Below are 19,657 nucleotides of genomic sequence, written 5' to 3'. Positions count from 1 at the left end.
TTCGTAGAGATAGAATTGCAATTCGCGATGTTTACAAGTTGTATGCAATTAACCTTAAATTGTAAGTTTAAAGTTTATCAAATTGTAAATTAATTTTATATTTTGAATTATAAATTCAATTTTAACTTTTAATTTTTTAAAAAAATATTTACATTTTAAATTTTGGCTTATCGTTCCAAAATTTTGATGTTAATTTTTAATATTTAAATTTTAGTTTGAATTTAAATTGTAAATGTAATTCTATATTTTAAGTTGTGAAGTCAATTAAATTTAATTTTATATTTTATATTTTAATTTCAATTTTATTTTAGTTTTTTTTATAACCAAAATTTTCTTCGTCTCAACCAAGCAATAAAAATTTGAATCAATTATTCCAATTGTTATTCTAACCCAAAATATCATTCTATATCTGATTCCGATCAATTTCGATTCAGATTCCAATTTTGAACCGAATGCGCCCTTGAGTCTAATATCGACCAGGTCTTGATCTACTTCCCGGTCAACCTTAAATCAAACTCAACTTAATCCTTGGCATATACTTAGTAGTTGGTCAATCATTCACCTTAGGGTGGGACCCAACTGAGCTCTAAAACATACACGTAGCTCAACGAAATCAAACATTTTATCCTAGCACATATAATTAGGACTTAATCACTTTATACGCTTTAGCACATATAACTAAGGTGCTACCATAATACAAATCACTATAGCCGTTTTCATTAACATTATGAAGGTCTCTTAATCGAAAGTGTCCCAATCTCATGGAGATAATTAACAATAGATTTTTGAGTCTACTCGAAGCCATGTGCCTGCAAAACATGATACGATACTCATATACATATAGCCATCTGAATCATGAATGCTACTCCCACTGTAGTAAAGATTAAATTATTTCTTCCCATATGAAGTGAGTCGTTTGTGGTGGCACATACCTATAAGAGAGCACTTGTGTGCATTGGCCAAATTAGAAAACACCTTTCTCCAGTTTGGCCTTCCGAAATGTGACCTTATCTGTAGTAAAAAAAAGGCATAAGTTTATAAAATATACTTTTTTTTTTTTGCCAGTGTGTTCTCATTTAATTTTAGCAAGTATTTACCCGGCTTTCTGATACAACGTTGACACCATTTTTGGCGTGCCGAAGCTCCTGAGCCATTGCAAGCAAAGCAGACCTTTCATTGTCTTCAAAATACACACTAGTCAAGTAATTGTGCATTTCTATAATGTGCTGCAAAATATTCAAATTTATCATTCATCAACAACCCTCTTAGGAGGAACGGCAAGGTTAGAAAGACTAAACAGGAAAACAGTTTAAACGGAGGACTCACATTGTGGTCACTCTCTGCGACATCATCCATTACACCTTTAAACCAACCAAAGGAGCCCTGTTCCCTTGTCACCCAATGGAAGTAAGCTCTCCCTCGAACATTANCAGAAGATAATGGCGTAAGTTATTTTGTCTTTTCAATTCTTAAAGATCTTCAAGTTTTAACTATTAATTAGTCACTTCAATTTAATATTATATTTTAAAAAATTATAATTTTGTGATTGTGAATAGTATTAGTACCCAACCCCACCTGTGGTATTAGTTCTTCATTTAATTTTATGAATAGTATCTAACCCCATCCAGATCTACTAGTATCTTTTATGAGTAATACTATACCAATACATGCACCTAGCTTGTAGTCTAGGTGTAAATTTTACGCCCTGGCTTCTTTGTTATTATCTATATTATCTTACTTGTCTTTTTTTAAAAAAAAAAATTTATCAAAAATTTATCAATCCTGAAATACAAGAGTGTAAGATGTATTTCCTATATAAAATGTAAAGGTAGTATTTTTCTAGTTTTATAAACTCGATTCTACCGTACCTTTTCTCTTCTAGTCTTCTTCTATCCCTCATGCTCAAAAAGCTCACACTGAGGTAGTCAACAAAATATAAAAAATTAATATATATACTAATAAAGTTGGACATAATAAGTTTACATTTTTTTATCAGCCGATTTCTTCTGCCGGTTTACCTTTTGCTGGCTAAACCGTCAGTCGGAATGTCTCAATATAAAGTTGAACTAGAATACTCTCAAAAGTACTAAAAAGCTGGTGCTTTTAAATTTTTAATCTTTGGATGGAAAAATGTATGGTTGAAATGATGGTGATAGATGATGGTAGGTGAAATAGTATTTGATCCAAAAACTATTAGTAATCAATGAGTAGATCAAAAAACTAAAAACCTAATAGCACCTAGGGGATGATGCTTCTAAAAGTATTCTAGTTCAATTCCTTAATATATATATAGAGTAGGTCTTGTGTGCTATTAGGAGCATGGAGGCCTCCGTGCTCCTAAGCTGTTTTCAGTGATGGAGCTTCCGAATCAACGATCGACTCCGTTAAACTTGATCTAGGGTATTTGAAGTTTCTAAAAAATAATTTTTGCGATTTTTTGATATCATTTACCTAGTGATCGAAATGATTCAAAATCAATAATTTTTAATGGTTGATATATGCCGTTTTCAAGTTTAGGTGTAGAAGTATTCAAATCAGATGAAATTTTGATACAAAAATTTTTATACTATCTACAACAAGATCAATATTTCTGATCGAAAATTTTAGTGCTATATCACCACTTTTTATAGAATTTTTATTTTCAGCCGTTAAAAATTATTGATTTTGAATCATTTCGATTGCTAGGTAAATCATATCAAAAAATCGCAAAAATTATTTTCTAAAAACTTCAAATACGCTAGATCAAGTCTAACGGAGCCGATCGTCGATTCGAAAATTCTATCATCGAAAACGACTCAGGAGTACGGAGGCCTCCGTGCTCCTGAGAGCACAGCAGCCCTACTNAACGGATTGAAATGACCAAACGGATATATTTAACGGTCAAAAACTTATGGATATAAAGGTGTCTAAATTCATAAGAATATAATAGCCGGACTATATATACATATATATATATAGAGTAGACTAGCTACTATGCTATCGGAAGCATAAAGCATATGGTATTTTCGACTTTTTGGTCCTTAGATAAGCTCTTTTAATCATTTCTAATCTTTGGATTAATACTATTATTCTATAGGGACCACTCAATGCTAGGGATATTATCCACTCCTAGAGGGGACCGCAATCATCTCAACTGTATAATTTTTGATCCAAGTGTCAAAAAATCGGAAGCATTAAATTCTCTATACTTTCAATAGCATAGTAATTCTACAATATATATATATATAATTATTATTATATATATATATAATATATATATATATTGTATATATATATATATATTCCAGCTTTTCAAAACCTAATTCCGTGCGAAAACCTAATAATACTCAAGCTCGGACTTGAAAACACAACTCTTGAGTTTTTTTTTTTTTTTCTCAAACGTCGACTTATTTAATCTTCGAATCGAGATAATCCGAGCCGGAGACAACAGGCTCGCTCAATTGCCAGCCCAAATTGGCCTTTACTTTCTTGGGTTTAATCTATACCTATATATAAAGCACGTATTGTCAAATTTCCCGTCGTCCGACAGACCTATTTTTTTGCGGAAAAAAAATATTGATTCCTCTTTTCTTACGTAAAATACAATAACCGATATGAAACAACTTTAGTTGTTTATCTCTAAAATAAAAAATATATACTTATGCCAATTTTTTTTACCAACCGAAAGATATCTACTATAAACCTATATTAATTCAAAATTTGTTTTTATCTCTAAAAATAGAAAAAAATCCATTCTATTAAATTTTTGTCGAATAACCACTGTAAATTCTATTTCAATTCCAAATTTAAAATTAATTTAAAATTTTAACTTTTCGGGACTATCAATATATTACAATTTAACATACGTAAATAAATTTAAAAGATAGTTGGTTTTATACATTTGTAAATCGATATTTTTGAATTAATATGATATGCAAATTATGATAAAGTTTAAAAAATTATCTCTAAAAGAAGAACGCTATAATCAATTTGTAAAAAAATATTATTCCATTTATAAATTTCAAATTCTATCAACGTATGATCAATCTAGTTAAATATATTAAATAAAAAATAAATAGTTAATAAATTAATCGTTAAAAAATAGTCCTGTCATCCATCTTATTTTAATAAAATTTAAAATTTTGAGTTTAACGTGAAATTATAAATTTATTTTGATTTTTAATATCAAATCTATCCATCCTATTTAATATTAAAATTAAATTTGATATTGAAATATTTCTAACAAAATATAAGTGCATTTGCAAATATTTTTAATTCAAATTTTAAAATAAATATAATTTATAAAATTTTATTGTTTAAAAATAAATAAAATAATTATTACGCTGCATTTGCAGTAGCTCAACTAGTATATACATATATAATATATATATATATATAATATATATATACTGAGAGAACGAGAGAAGAGAAGAGAGAGAGAGAGAGAACGAGAGAGAAGAACTGCTGTGCTCTCAGAGCACGGATGCCTCCGTGCTTCCTGAGCCGTTTTCGATAATGGAATTTTCGATCGATGATGCTCCATTAGACTCGATCTAGCGTATTTGAAGTTTCTAGAAAATATTTTTTGCGATTTTTGATATCATTTACCTAGTGATTGGAAAGGTTCAAATGTTTTAATAGTTGAATATGTCTGTTTTCAAGTTTAACGTGTAGAAGTATTCTAAATCAGATGAAATTGATACAAAATTTATACTATCTACAACAAGATTAATATTTCGATCGAAAATTATGCTTATATCAACCACTTTTATAGGATTTTATTTTAGCCGTTAAAAATATTGATTTGAATCCTTTTGATTGTCAGGTAAATGATATCAAAAATCGCAAAAATTATTTTCTAGAAACTTTAAATACACTAATCAAGTCTAACGGAGCCGATCATCGATCCGAAATTCTATCATCGAAACGGCTCAGGAGAGCCACAGCAGTCCTGTCTATGAGTTGAATAGTAATGAACTAAAGTTGAATATATATATATATATATATAGTATATATATAGAGATAGAGAGAGAAGATGAGAGCGAAGAGAGAGAGAGACGAGAGTAGGGTCGAGAAGAGAGAGAGAGAGTGCGGCTAAGATGCTTATGGAAGCACGGAGGGCTCCGTGCTTCCACTTTGTTTTCGATATTCGGACTTTCTAATCGACGATCGGCTCCGTTAGACTTGATCTAGAGTATTTGAAGTATCTAGAAAATAAATTTTGCGTTTTTTCGATATCATTTGCCTAGTGATCGAAGTGGCTCAAAATCAACGGCTGAAAATAAAAATCTTACAAAATTTGATGATATGACGTTAAAATTTTAGATCAAAGTTATTGATCTTGTTTTATATGGTATAAAGAATTTTCTATCAAAATTTCATGTGATTTGGATATTTCTACACCGTTAAACTTGCAACCGGCTCACCACGGTCATTAAAATTATTGATTTTGAGCCTCTTCGATCACTAGGCAAATGATATCAAAAAATCGCAAAATTTATTTTCTAGATACTTCAAATACTCTAGATCAACTCTAACGGAGCCGATCGTCGATTCAAAAGTCGGAACATCGAAAATAACTTGAAAGCACGGAGGCCTCCGTGCTTCCATAAGCATACCAGCCCTATATATATATAGTGGTACTATTAAACTTTCGGCCTTGGGTTAAGCAATATGCGGTTAGGATTGTAGTCCTCTAAAGTTGAATAGTATAATTTAACGGATGAAAATGATTAAAAAAATAATTTAACAGCAAAAAACTTGGTACTATAAAATATTTGGTGCTATGACAGTATTATAGCAGGATTCTCTCTCTCTCTATATATTTATTAGGTTTCTAGTTGTTGTTGGCTAAAGATATTAGCCACCTAACAAAGGATAAAAACTACAAAGTAGACATGAGTCGGAAAATACAAGCTAATGATGCAAGCCACCTACAATAATAAAAAAAAAAAACAAAACAGAACAAAATAAAACCAAAAACCAAAGTAGATATGTATCGAAATATACAAGCTAATTAATAATACAACAATACTGTAGTTCTTACCCAAATTTGATGTGTCGATCTTAGAAACTGAGAATTGAAATATCATTTGATCGAAATATTGGAATCCTAATTAACCATGTCTAATTCTTTCTGTGGAATAAAATAATATTTAAATAACTTAAATTCAGCTAATAATGACTAGCTTTATTGACTAACACTTGGTGGCGGAGACCGGCTTGGACGATCACGTGATCGTGTGCTTATTGTGAAATAAAAGAAGGTGAATAAAATATTTTTCTAACTTGAATAACTTTATTGACTAACACTAAATGATACTTCCTCGAGATGCAAAGTGTAACTGCTCCTATTTAAATATAAGACTAATTACACATACCGACCGTCCCTAAAACAAGTGACAAAAAATTTGATGATTGATATCCGAGATCTCAAATTTGAATCCTTATTGATTCATATTTTCAGTTAAGTTTATTTTTAAATAAAATAAACGAAACGGTATCATGCTACGTACTCATCTCTCAAAAAACAAAAAAAAGAAGACTAATTACATATAACTTTCTATAAAAATAACAAAATTATAAATATATATCTACAAAGTTCTAACTTATTTATTATATTATTTTTAAAAGACTAATTACATATAACTTTCTGTAAAAATAACAAAATTAATATTTTAATTATTTTATATTATACCTTCTTATCTCAATCAAAATTCTAGCAATAAGAACTCTTAGATTGGATTTTAAAGAGGAAGATGATGAGGAAGAAAATAACTATTGAAAATTTTTCGGAGAGATATTTCTACACGATTGTAATAGTTGAAATTTTTGGAGGGATATATTTGTGATGTCAAAATTGACATTTCACTTATTTGTTGTTAAAAAATAAATAGTTTTCTAACGGTAACTAATTAAAGGAACAAATATAAATATTATTAAACTTTTGCAAGAATAAAAGTTAAAAATTAAACTTTATAGATATATTTTCTTATTCGAAATATTTTCAGAGTGCTGTATACAATTAATCCTTAAATAAATAAATAAATAAATATATATNGAGAGAGAGAGAGAGAGAGTTAGCGCGCGCTAGGCTAGTATACTATCGGTAGCACGGAAACCTCCGTGCTACCAAGTTTTTTTTCAATGATGCGGCTTCCAAATCGACGATCGGCTCCGTTAGACTTAATCTACACTATTAAAAGTATTTGAAAACTAAATTTCATAATTTTTCGGTATCATTTACCTATCAAACAAGTAGCCTAAAAATGAATGGCTGAAAATAAAAATTTTATAAAAAAAGATGATAAAAGACTTGAATTTAAGATCAGATGTACTGATCTTACTCTAAATAGTGAAAGAAATTTTCTATAAAAATTTCATCAGATTTGAATTGTTTTACACCGTTAAATTCACAAACGCATCACATCTATCATTAAAATTGTTAATTTTGAGACCTTTTGATCACTAGCCAAATAATGTCGAAAAATTATGAAATTTAATTTTCAAATACTTTTAATAGTGTAGATCAAGTCTAACGGAGCCGATCGTCGATTCAGAAGTCGCAACATCGAAAATAACTTGGTAGTAGTGCACGGTTGTAGCAGTCGATTGAGTGCCGCTTTCGCTTACCTCGAATTGTTGCGTAATCTATTAAATAATTCTCACATTTATGACATAGAAAAGGATGTAGCTCGTAGTAAGCTTTCATGAGAGTTTTCGTCCTTCGAAGCGTCACCGTACAGGTCACATTTTTTGGTTCTATCCAGGAAAGCTATTGCATGCACTGCGTGCATCTTTAAATGTCGCGCATTCCTTTCTATATTGATTTTTTATTTTAAATTTCTACCGCCCGATAATTATAATTTTTTCTACATTTAAAAGGAGTAAAACTACGTACGTTCACAGTCTAAAAATGGATTGTAATCCTGAAACACACTAATTCAAAGACTATTTATTATTAATTTTATCAATTTTTTTACTATAAATTAAAAAAATATTCGTAAAACTCTCTACATTTTTCCACCTGTTTTAACTGTGGATTTAATATTTTTTATTACAAATGTGATAGTTCAAATTAAATTTTGCGATACCATGAAGCGCTCACAATTAAAGGTTTCTGGTGCACAATGTGTAACTAAAGCACTAGGTGCAAGCAATAGTTTCTCGACTTAGTCGCCAACCAGAAACCGGATAAGCTGCTCGATCGCCAGTTGGAAATGCTTGAGCAAAATTTCCACAAGAAGCTACTTACAGAAGATAATGGCGTAAGTTATTTTGTCTTTTCAATTCTTAAAGATCTTCAAGTTTTAACTATTAATTAGTCACTTCAATTTAATATTATATTTTAAAAAATAATAATTTGTGAATAGTATTAGTACCTAACCCCACCTGTGGTATTAGTTTCTTCATTTAATTTTATGAATAGTATCTAACCCCATCCAGATCTACTAGTATCTTTTATGAGCACTATTATTCCAATACATGCACCTAGCTTGTAGTCTAGGTGTAAATCTTACGCCCTGGCTTCTTTGTTATTATCTATATTATCTTACTTGTCTTTTTTTTTTAAAAAAAATTATCAAAAATTTATCAATCCTGAAATACAAGAGTGTAAGATGTATTTCCTATATAAAATGTAAAGATAGTATTTTTCTAGTTTTATAAACTCGATTCTACCGTACCTTTTCTCTTCTAGTCTTCTTCTATCCCTCATGCTCAAAAAGCTCACACTGAGGTAGTCAACAAAAAATAAAAAAATTAATATATATACTAATAAAGTTGGATATAATAAGTTTAAATTTTTTTATCAGCCGATTTCTTCTACCGGTTTACCTTTTGCTGGCTAAACTGTCAGTTGGAATGGCTCAATATAAAGTTGAGCTAGAATACTCTCAAAAGCACCAAAAAATTAGTGCTGTTAAATTTTTAATTCTTGGATGGAAAAATGTATGATTGAGATGATGGTAGTAGGTGCTGATAGGTGAAATAGTATTTGATCCAAGAACTATTAGTAATCAATGAGTAGATCAAAGGACTAAAACCTAATAGCACCAAGAGAGTGATACTTCTAAAAATATTCTAGCTCAATTCCTCATAAAAAAAAAAAAAAAAATATATATATATATATATATATATATATATATATATATATATATATATATATATATATATATATATAGTAGGGCTAGAATACTTGTAAAAGTATCATGGGGGTGATACTTGTGTATTTTTAGCCTTTGGATTGGAGAGATGTGAGGTTGGAGATGATGGTGGAGGTGGTGGTAGGTGGTGGTAGGTGCAATAGTATTTAATCAAGAACATTAATAATAAAAAACTAGATTCAATGTGCTTAAAACCTAATAGCACCATGATGGTGATATTGTAAAGTATCATAGCCCGCTCAATTATTATATATTATATATATATATATATATATATATATATATTATTATATATATATATCGAATACGCTATATCGAATGAAGCCGGAATACTATTAATAGCACCAATATAACTTTATGCTATTAAATTTTGTGCTATCGATATATATCTATTTATTGGGTTTAACTAAATAGTTTAATTGAGATGTTTTATAATCCGGCCGATCACCCATTGTAAAGCATTGCGTTTTATAGGAAGCCCCCCCCTAACAAGTTAATTACCAGCACGCTGCAATCTGCTGCTTCCCCAGATCAATGGAGGACGGCGTTACCGAACGCGGCGACTCAGAAGGGCGTTTCAAGCCGCACTTCCTGATCGTGATGTACCCGGTGCAGGGCCACATTAACCCGGCGCGCCGCCTCGCCCGCCGCCTCATCCACGTCGGCGGGGCGGCGCACGTCACGCTCTCGACATCTGTGTCCGGCCACCGCCGCATGTTCCCCTGCTCCTCCTCCCCCGACGACGAAGTAACCGACGGCCCGATCTCCTTCATCCCCTTCTCCGACGGCAACGACGAGGGCACCGACCCGGGCGCCCCCGACGCCCGCCGCCGCTTCGCCCGGACCCGGTCCGTCGGGTCCCAGACCCTTTCGTCCATCCTCGACCGCCTCGCGGCGCGCGGCCGCCGCGTGACCTGCGTGCTCTACACCATCCTCCTCCACTGGGCCGCCGACGTGGCGCGCCAGCGCGGCATCCCCTCCGCGCTCTGCTGGATCCAACCCGCGACCGTGCTCGCGGCGCTGCACCGCTTCTTCCACGGCCACGAGGGTCTCGTCGCCGCCCACGCGCGCGACCCCATGCACGCGGTGAGCTTCCCGGGCCTACCCCCGCTCCGGATCCGCGACCTCCCCTCCTTCCTCACCCCCGAAGACGACGACACCCAAGCCGCGCTCCTCGAGTCCTTCAGGGAGGTCTTCGAGACCCTCGACAGAGAGGGTCCGAGGCCCAGGGTGTTGGTGAACACGTGCGAGGCGTCGGAGGGCGACGCGCTCGGAGCTTTGGAGGCGGAGCTGGAGCTGTACGCGGTAGGGCCCTTGGTGCCGGCGCTGCTCCCCGCGCAGGAGGTCAAGGACGCGCGGTCGGAGGCCGATCTGTTCGCGCCCGACGAGAAGGGGTACATGGAGTGGCTGGAGGCGCAGGAGGCGAGGTCGGTGGTGTACGTGTCGTTCGGGAGCCTGGTGGTGATGAAGAAGAAGCAGGCGGAGGAGATGCGGATGGGTCTGAGGGAGAGCGGCAGGCCGTACCTGTGGGTGGTGAGGAGGGATAGTAGAGGCTCCACGGATCAGGAGGAGTGCTCTGGCACGGAGGAAGAAGAAGAAGACGAAGCAGCAGCAGCAGGGGGAGCGGGGATGGTGGTGGAGTGGTGCGACCAGCTGGAGGTGCTGGCGCACCGGGCGGTGGGGTGCTTCGTGACGCACTGCGGGTGGAACAGCGTGCTGGAGAGCCTGGCGTGCGGGGTGCCGACGGTGGGGGCGCCGCAGTGGGCGGACCAGGGGACGAACGCGCGCCTGATGGAGGAGGTGTGGGGGACGGGGCTGAGGGGGGAGATGGACGAGGAAGGGGTGCTGCGGTGCGAGGAGCTGATCCGGTGCTTGGAGGTGGTGATGGGGGAGGGGGAGAGGGCGAGGGAGATGAGGACCAGGGCGCAGGCCTGGCGGGAGAGGGCGCGGGAGGCGCTCGCCCCCGGTGGCTCCTCGGACCAGAGCCTCCGCGCGTTTACGGCGGAGGTCGCGCGGTGCGCCGATGCCGCGTGCGAGGGAGGGACCCACGACGGGCCGACAAGTTGTACAGGGAGCGCTATTTAATAGTTGGGTAAACTTCCTATTGCACCCCTATAATTTCATACTTTTCCACTTTAATAGTTTATAGTTTAAAGTGTATTAAATCAGTATCATGTGATTCTATTTTTATTTTTTCGTCAGTTTCTCTATTAATATTTTATTAAACTATATATAAAACACTTTAGATATTTTATCTAGATTTATCGAATATTTATTTTAGTATTTTTTATTTTTAACATTATTATTAATTTAACGAAAAAAATTAATAAACTTAATAATAAAAATATAAAAATAAAATTACAGAATACTAAATTGATATATTTTAAATTATAAAATATTAAAGTGAGAAAATTTAAAATAATAAAATGGTATTTAAAAAGACTCCTGTTCTTGTTTTTAAAAAATTATTATTTATTATTATAAGGTTTTTCTGACTCTGTTGTTTTGTGTCACGTGGCCGCAAGGCAAAAAGCCTAGTACTTCTATCTAATATTCTGTCTCGTCAAGTCAAAAGCCTGATCCTTATCCGATAAGTACGCTTTTATTTAATAATTATTTCTTCACTTCATTACCCATACCTATAAATCAATATAATATATTATAATAAATTTTCCGAGGGTTTTTTTTTTTTGAGAAATATTTTCCGAGGGTTTTATCACAGCAAAAAAAATATTTTGTGAAAGAGCCACATTACTTATTGAGGCATAAATCAACAAAAATTTATCACATATTCAATAAAAGTTTTGAAAATGTCCACTGCACCATAAACCGACTTTTTAAAAAACACATTATATATTTCTGTATTATAATAAATTATTTTGATATATATATATATATATCCTATCATATTTGATTTTATAATATTAATTATTAAATATTTTATCAATCATTAATATTCTATGTATTATATGGAGTATTATTATACACCATATATAAGTAAAAATTTTTCCTCTCTTTTAAATTATAAATGCATTTTATTGAACATTCTCTATATCAAATATATATTTTGATATACACCACATACCTAAAACTCTTTAAAATTAATTTCAAAATAAAATCTATCGATAATTTAAATTATTAGACTTAATTTACAAATAATATATATTTAATAAAATTTTAATTTTATAATATTAATTATTTAATATAAGTTGTTGTTTTATTGAATATTAATGTACAGAAGTTGCATGCGGTAGGACTAGGACACGGACGCGAGGATGGTGGAGGTGTGGGCCGCGGCCGCGGGGGTGTTAATGGCGCCGAATTGATTTTTGGAATTTGTACGGTTAAGAGTCAATGGAATTTATGGTGGATCCTCTCTCCACCGTTCAACCAATGAAATTGTTGCAACCTCTTGTGAATCCTCAATGATAGGGTTTTTTTTTGCAAATAGTCCCTGATAAAATTTTATTTTAAAATTGGTCCTGTCAAAAATTTATTTGTAAAAATGGCCCTACTTTTTTCTTGCAAGCGTCACGTCAGCGCCATACGGGCGGGGCAGAAGTTTAAGTTGAATATGGTGAATGATTCACCGTGTCCAATACAAATATCATATTGGACACGATGAATCATTCACCGTGTCCAATACAAATATCATATTGGACACGGTGAATCATTCACCGTGTCCAATACAAATATCCCCACTTAGTCAAAAATTGGGTAAGCCGAGTTAATTATATTGGACACGGTAAATGATTCACCGTGTCCAATAAAACCACCTAGGACTTAGTCATTTTTTGGTTAAGGATGTATTAGTATTGAATACGGTAGTATTGAACACGGTGAATGGTTCATCGTATCCAATATGATATTTGTATTGGACACGGTGAATCATTCACCGTGTTCAACTTAAACTCCTGCCCCATCCGCGTGGCGCAGACGTGGCGCTTGCGTGGCAGGGACAAGACCATTTTTGTAAATAAATTTTTGACAGGGCCAATTTTAAAATAAAATTTTGTGAATGAGCTATTTGCAAAAAGAACCCTCAATGATATGATTCTAATACTAATCTCATTCCATTTCAATTCTGGTTCGGATTCCAGTTTCGTTTCCACGCACAGCTGCACTCCAGATAGGAGCGTGTGCAAAGTTTGTATTATTTGCATTAAGTTTTTTCTTGTACTCTGCACTCCAGTGTCTTAGTAACAAACCCCATCACACTTTATACTAAAATTCAAGAAACATTTTCTTACTAGAGTATAAAATTGAAACAGAGTTTCGCTTCTAGTTGAGATTTATAAAATGAAGCTCTCCCTACTAATGTAAATCACAAGGTGTAGAATTAATTAGCAGTTTATCTAGTTTGGATTGTGAATTTATGAGCGACGCGGTACTTGGAATAAATTCTAAGCTTATTTATCAATTTAATGGGTACCGCTGAACTTGGTTCATGAAACTTGTGAACTTAGATGGTAGAATTTATTTGTATCTATCTCGTCGATCTCCACCAAAGTAATCTTTTCCGTACAAATTCATTTTCCACATAAATAAATGATTAAAAGTGTTACAAATGTAATAGATCCACATTTCTTTTTTTTTCTCTTTTTTTTTTTTTTAAATCGCAGAGAATCTTAAGCCCAACAAGCAGTTCCGCCAGATTTTTCAGACGAAAAAGGAGAGAAGAGAACGACTTGCCACAAAAGATTTTGTCGTGACATAATCGTCAACAATGCACATGTACTATATGCTCTTCCCAAATTACAAAACTAAAATAATACTAACAGTAATTATTCATCATAGTAGTAAAATAACTCGTGTGTGTACACCACCTACTAGCTAGTAAGAGTAAATTTCGCACTCGATCCGCTAATTCTAAAGTACATAATTATTTTAAAAAATAAAAAATTAGAGAAAATTAACAAGACTAGAAGAGAAATAGTAGCCACCAACTTGGACGAGTGGTATATATATATATTATATATATTATATAAAATTGAAACCTTAATTATTTATTTAGAGTATTAGGTAAATGGATGATACTCTCCACGTACGCCGTCAGATTGCGATCCGACGACCCTCCTTTGCTCAGGGCCTGCATGGCCTTCTCCCTCCAGGTCTCCGCCCTCCGCCGCATCTCCGCGGCGCCGTCCCCCTCCCCCAGCACCGTCTCCAAACAGCGCCTCAGCTCGTCCCTCTCCAGCACCCCCTCGGCGCTGAGCCGCGCCCGCACCGCCGTCCCCCACGCGGCGGCCGCCAAGCGCGCGTTCATCCCCTGGTCCGACATCCGCGGCGCCGCCACCATCGGCACGCCGCACGCCAGGCTCTCCAGCACGCTGTTCCACCCGCAGTGCGTCACGAAGCACCCCACCGCCCGGTGCGCCAGCACCTCCAGCTGGTCGCACCACTCCACCACCATCCCCGCTCCCCCTGCTTCTTCGTCTTCCTCTTCTTCCGTGCCAGGGCACTCCTCCTGATCCGTGGAGCCTCTACTATCCCTCCTCACCACCCACAGGTACGGCCTGCCGCTCTCCCTCAGACCCATCAGCATCTCCTCCGCCTGCTTCTTCTTCATCACCACCAGGCTCCCGAACGACACGTACACCACCGACCTCGCCTCCTGCGCGTCCAGCCACTCCATGTACCCCTTCTCGTCGGGCGCGAACAGATCGGCCTCCGACCGCGCGTCCTTGACCTCCTGCGCGGGGAGCAGCGCCGGCACCAAGGGCCCTACCGCGTACAGCTCCAGCTCCGCCTCCAAAGCTCCGAGCGCGTCGCCCTCCGACGCCTCGCACGTGTTCACCAACACCCTGGGCCTCGGACCCTCTCTGTCGAGGGTCTCGAAGACCTCCCTGAAGGACTCGAGGAGCGCGGCTTGGGTGTCGTCGTCTTCGGAGGTGAGGAAGGAGGGGAGGTCGCGGATCCGGAGCGGGGGTAGGCCCGGGAAGCTCACCGCGTGCATGGGGTCGCGCGCGTGGGCGGCGACGAGACCCTCGTGGCCGTGGAAGAAGCGGTGCAGCGCCGCGAGCACGGTCGCGGGTTGGATCCAGCAGAGCGCGGAGGGGATGCCGCGCTGGCGCGCCACGTCGGCGGCCCAGTGGAGGAGGATGGTGTAGAGCACGCAGGTCACGCGGCGGCCGCGCGCCGCGAGGCGGTCGAGGATGGACGAAAGGGTCTGGGACCCGACGGACCGGGTCCGGGCGAAGCGGCGGCGGGCGTCGGGGGCGCCCGGGTCGGTGCCCTCGTCGTTGCCGTCGGAGAAGGGGATGAAGGAGATCGGGCCGTCGGTTACTTCTTCGTCGTCGTCGGAGGAGGAGCAGGGGAACATGCGGCGGTGGCCGGACACAGATGTCGAGAGCGTGACGTGCGCCGCCCCGCCGACGTGGATGAGGCGGCGGGCGAGGCGGCGCGCCGGGTTAATGTGGCCCTGCACCGGGTACATCACGATCAGGAAGTGCGGCTTGAAACGCCCTTCTGAGTCGCCGCGTTCGGTAACGCCGTCCTCCATTGATCTGGGGAAGCAGCAGATTGCAGCGTGCTGGTAATTAACTTGTTAGGGGGGCTTCCTATAAAAAGCAATGCTTTAGAATGGGTGATCGGCCGGATTATAAAACATCTCAATTAAATTATTTAGTTAAGATAATTCAAAACACGATAGCTATATATAGATAAATAACCCANCCCCCTCGGCGCTGAGCCGCGCCCGCACCGCCGTCCCCCACGCGGCGGCCGCCAAGCGCGCGTTCATCCCCTGGTCCGACATCCGCGGCGCCGCGACCATCGGCACGCCGCACGCCACGCTCTCCAGCACGCTGTTCCACCCGCAGTGCGTCACGAAGCACCCGACCGCGCGGTGCGACAGCACCTTCAGCTGGTCGCACCACCCCACCACCACCCCCTTCTCCGCCCTGTCCTGCAGCCCCGCCGGCCCTTCGCCTCGGTTGTCCCGCCGCACCACCCAGATGTACGGCCGCCCGCACCCCTCCAGCCCCTGCAGCAGCTCCTCCAGCTGCTCCTTCGTGGCCGTCGACAGGCTCCCGAACGACACGTACACCACCGACCTCTCCGGCCTCGCGTCGAGCCACTCCACGTACCGCTGCTCGTCGTCCCGCTCGAACAGGTCGCCCCCCGCTTCCGCTTCGACATCGACGTTATCGCTAAACAGCGAGGGTTTAAGCACCGGGCCTATGGGGACTGCGTCCAAGTGCTCGTTTATCGACGCGAGCTCTCGCGGCTCCAGCTCTTCGAACGTGTTAACCAATACGGTGGGCCTCGCGCCGCCGATCTCCTTCTCCTTATCTAACACGGCGAAGAGGTCGCGGAGCGCCCGGTACACGGAGTAGAACGCGGAGGTTTCCTCGATGGAGTCGACGAGGAATGAGGGGAGGTCGCGCATGTCGTGCGGCGGAAGCCCCGGTAAATTCACCACGGAGGACGGGTCGCGGTGGTGCGCAGAGATTACGCCGTCGTAGCCGTGGAAGTAGTGGTAGTATACGGCGAAGACGGAGGCGGGTTGGATCCAGTAGAGGGTGGAGGGGATCCCGTGCCGGCGCGCCACATCGGCGACCCACGGTAGGATAATGGTGTAGATGATGCAGGAGACCGGGCGGCCCCGCGCCGCGAAATTACCTATGTATTAATTGTTCCTTGTTGAATATGTATAATAAATAATATTAACATATATATAGGTACATACCGTTCTCTCCCTAACAGTTTAAGCTTTTAGAACGATAAATTATTTTGTATTTACCGACGAGGTCAGAGAGGTGGCGGGAACCGTGCCGTTCGAATTCGGACATGTAGCGGTTGAATTCAGATAGTCCACCATTCCATCCGTGGTCGTGGCCGTCGGAGAAGGGGGCGTAGGTGAGGAGGCCGTCGTCGTGGAGGATGTCGTCGTCGTCGGATCGGGAGGAGGCCGAGGGGAACATGCGGCGGTGGGCGGCGGTGGTCGTGGAGAAGGTGACGGAGGCGGAGGGGGCAGCGGCAAGGGCGAGGCGCTTGGCGAGGTTGAGCGCCGGGTTGATGTGGCCTTGGAAGGGGAACGTCACCACTAAAAAATGCTTGTGCTTCTGCTTTTGCCGCGATGATTGTTGCTGCTCGAGATGAGCTGCCATTCCCCTATAGGTTAGTTGTTGAACTGGAAGTAAGAGATTGAATCGACAAGAACGAAGTAGTGTGATCTCCAAGTATAACGTTTTATAAATTGTGTGGCTGCTATTATTTGGCGAGATATTGGAGGGAGCTCAGGGGGTTTGGATTTTGGGTGGTTGGTGAGATAATTTGACTGTGATATTATGACTAAGAGAGAGGGGATTGGTTAGTGACATCACTGGGGATGTCACCATTTTTTTGCTTCGTTCTCGTCTCCAGTACACCCTCGAAAGAAATTTATAATTTTTAAGTAATTACAACTTAAAAAAATTAAAAGATTGTAGACCTAGTAATTTCTTTTCTTTACTTTTTCATTTTGCTAGAGTTAGACGGCAGATATTTTAACATAGAAATATTCTGGATCAAATATTACTTTAGTAACTTATTAGTATATTAATAATTAAATAAATACTTTAGAGATAATTGCATATGGCTTCCTACAAAAATATCAAATAGCAAATATCTCCCTACAAAATTAAAGTTATCAAATTTATTCCTTTAAAAATTTTTCCGTCCATAAATATACCCTTTTGTTCTCAAATTTATATAATTATAAGTTAAAAAAGTTAACGATAGTTACCTAAGAAAAAAAAATGACATTTTTACGCCTTATATATATAAATAATTTGTATTCTAACGTTGAGTCTTCCTCATATTTCTCATTCTCTCTTTTTTATCAATCGCAACGACGAGACCTATGACGGTGACGACATAGGCCCTCCTTTGCAATAAAAATAAGGTACACTGCATGTGCCGCGACGAAAGCAAGATGAGAGAGAAAGAAAAATGATTTTCTGTTGGAATAAATTTGTAAAAATAAAATAATTCTTTTATACACCAACCGTTAAAAAATTAATGATGAATCAAATAATAGAAACATATGTGAACGAATCAGAACTATTGGAAGGATATATTTATAAATCAGAAAAAATTTGAATGAATAAATTTGATAACTTAATTTTTATAGAGATATATTTGCTGTTTGATATCTTTGTAGATGCCTGTATGAATTAACCCTGCATATTAAATATGCAAACATATCAACAATTCATATGTAAGTAGTTCTGTTTAAAAAGGTGCATGAACAGCTCTTGTTATAAACTATTTAAATAAATTTTGAGCACTCAAATTTTCATTCTGATTTTATATGTAAACGTTAGGTAATAAAATTAAAATTTTAAAAATTAGATAGTCATGATAATAGGTTTTAAATAATTTTTATAAAAGTAGCTAATAAACAAAGTTATCCTGTTAGACCCAACCCAACTTTCTTCAGCCATCCATTCTTGATTTTATATATGCGGCCCATTGGTTCAGTTTTAGCTGTCATACTGAAAAAGTTTTAAAAAAAACAAAAAAAAGAAACAAAAGAGGGAAAAAAAAAAGAAGGGTTGACGTAGACGCGTCCAGCGAATTGTCTCCACGTTGCTGAGAAATTATCGCAAAACGAACAAAAATTTAAAAAAAAAAAAACGTGACAAATGGACTGATTGTCTTAGCAAATTACAACACCATTAGACATTACAATAAAATATTTAATAATAACTTATTTAATAATTATCGATTGTTGCTGGTGCAGATGAAAAGCAAATAATAAAAAGCTTGACGCTTGATACTCAAAATTTTAAGTTCATATTCTAGTTACATCATATTTTCAAATAAATAATTTCTAAAACTAAAAAGTAAATTATTTTTAAAAAAGAAATACAGTATGTAAATAACATGCTGTCTTTCTCTTAAAAAAAAAGCTTATTTAATAAATTTTTTATTATAATAATATTTATAATTTGATATAATAGCATATTTTACACACGATATAGTTTATCATATTCTAAACATAACAAAAAAGACAAATATTGTATACATTCTATACTCTTTTATCATATTTATTATTTACCAAATACATTTTTTTAAAAAAATTAAAAGGTTTGACGCATAAAAAATTTATGCATCCAATCGGGACTTTTTAACTTTTACCATGCGATACCGATCATACCAAGGACAGTTAGTTAAGGATTTAATAGTTGGCAACTAAGATTTCAAGTTCGAAACCTAATTGCTATAAACCTTTAGCTGAGTTCATTTCAAAAAACATATACAAGGTGAATTGTTTGTTATCTTTTTCTTTCAAAAAAAAAAATCATGTGATTAAGTCGAAATCCAACCTAATCTCATCTTCTTGCATAGATTCTCCATATGAATATTTCGAACTCCTTAGAAAATAGAGACATACTTCTTTATAGGGGTGCATATTCCACCCAAATTCGAGCTGGCTCGAATTAATTTCGAACGAGTCATTTTCGAGCCTATTTCTAATCGAACACAAGCCGGCTCATGAGCGGCGAGTTAGACTTGCAGCACTACTT

The 19,657-nt window shown here is 38.1% G+C and overlaps 3 protein-coding genes across 6 annotated transcripts; 1 reads left to right on the top strand and 2 right to left on the bottom strand.

The window, feature by feature from the left end:
* LOC109711061 (putative respiratory burst oxidase homolog protein H) lies at positions 713 to 1,419 on the bottom strand. Its single transcript, XM_020233952.1, has 4 exons — positions 1,327 to 1,419; positions 1,098 to 1,226; positions 933 to 1,011; positions 713 to 809 (listed from the first exon to the last, which is right to left on the bottom strand). Exons 1-4 carry the CDS (start codon positions 1,354 to 1,356, stop codon positions 772 to 774), a joined length of 276 nt encoding a protein of 91 aa, XP_020089541.1. The 5' UTR covers positions 1,357 to 1,419; the 3' UTR covers positions 713 to 771.
* Positions 9,651 to 13,225, top strand: LOC109710100 (crocetin glucosyltransferase, chloroplastic-like). 4 transcript variants are annotated; one of them, XM_020232539.1, is made up of 2 exons: positions 9,651 to 11,230; positions 12,398 to 13,225. In XM_020232539.1, exon 1 carries the CDS (start codon positions 9,678 to 9,680, stop codon positions 11,226 to 11,228), a length of 1,551 nt encoding a protein of 516 aa, XP_020088128.1. In that variant the 5' UTR covers positions 9,651 to 9,677; the 3' UTR covers positions 11,229 to 11,230; positions 12,398 to 13,225. The 4 variants fall into 4 exon arrangements, with proteins under 4 accessions (XP_020088128.1, XP_020088127.1, XP_020088126.1 ...); XM_020232538.1 differs by having other exon boundaries at positions 12,382 to 13,225; XM_020232537.1 differs by having other exon boundaries at positions 9,651 to 11,235.
* On the bottom strand, positions 13,858 to 17,501 carry LOC109710209. Its single transcript, XM_020232693.1, has 3 exons — positions 16,888 to 17,501; positions 15,815 to 16,766; positions 13,858 to 15,688 (listed from the first exon to the last, which is right to left on the bottom strand). The coding sequence occupies exons 1-3, from the start codon at positions 17,252 to 17,254 to the stop codon at positions 14,146 to 14,148; spliced, it is 2,862 nt and encodes a 953-aa protein (XP_020088282.1). The 5' UTR covers positions 17,255 to 17,501; the 3' UTR covers positions 13,858 to 14,145.

Source organism: Ananas comosus, linkage group 5 (genome assembly GCF_001540865.1).
Source record: "Ananas comosus cultivar F153 linkage group 5, ASM154086v1, whole genome shotgun sequence".
In the NCBI taxonomy this organism is placed as follows: domain Eukaryota; kingdom Viridiplantae; phylum Streptophyta; class Magnoliopsida; order Poales; family Bromeliaceae; genus Ananas; species Ananas comosus.
The sequence above is the reverse complement of the archived record's forward strand: the minus strand, read 5'-3'. Positions and strand labels throughout refer to the sequence as shown.

Excerpts from the sequence above, each read along its gene's own strand:
- LOC109711061 (XM_020233952.1), bottom strand. The coding sequence starts at position 1,356 with ATGGATGATGTCGCAGAGAGTGACCACAAT. Across the intron at positions 1,227-1,326 it reads TCGCAGAGAGTGACCACAAT|CACATTATAGAAATGCACAA; the intron begins GTGAGTCCTCCG and ends AATATTTTGCAG. Across the intron at positions 1,012-1,097 it reads ACGTTGTATCAGAAAGCCGG|ATAAGGTCACATTTCGGAAG; the intron begins GTAAATACTTGC and ends TTTTTACTACAG.
- LOC109710100 (XM_020232539.1), top strand. The coding sequence starts at position 9,678 with ATGGAGGACGGCGTTACCGAACGCGGCGACTCAGAAGGGCGTTTCAAG.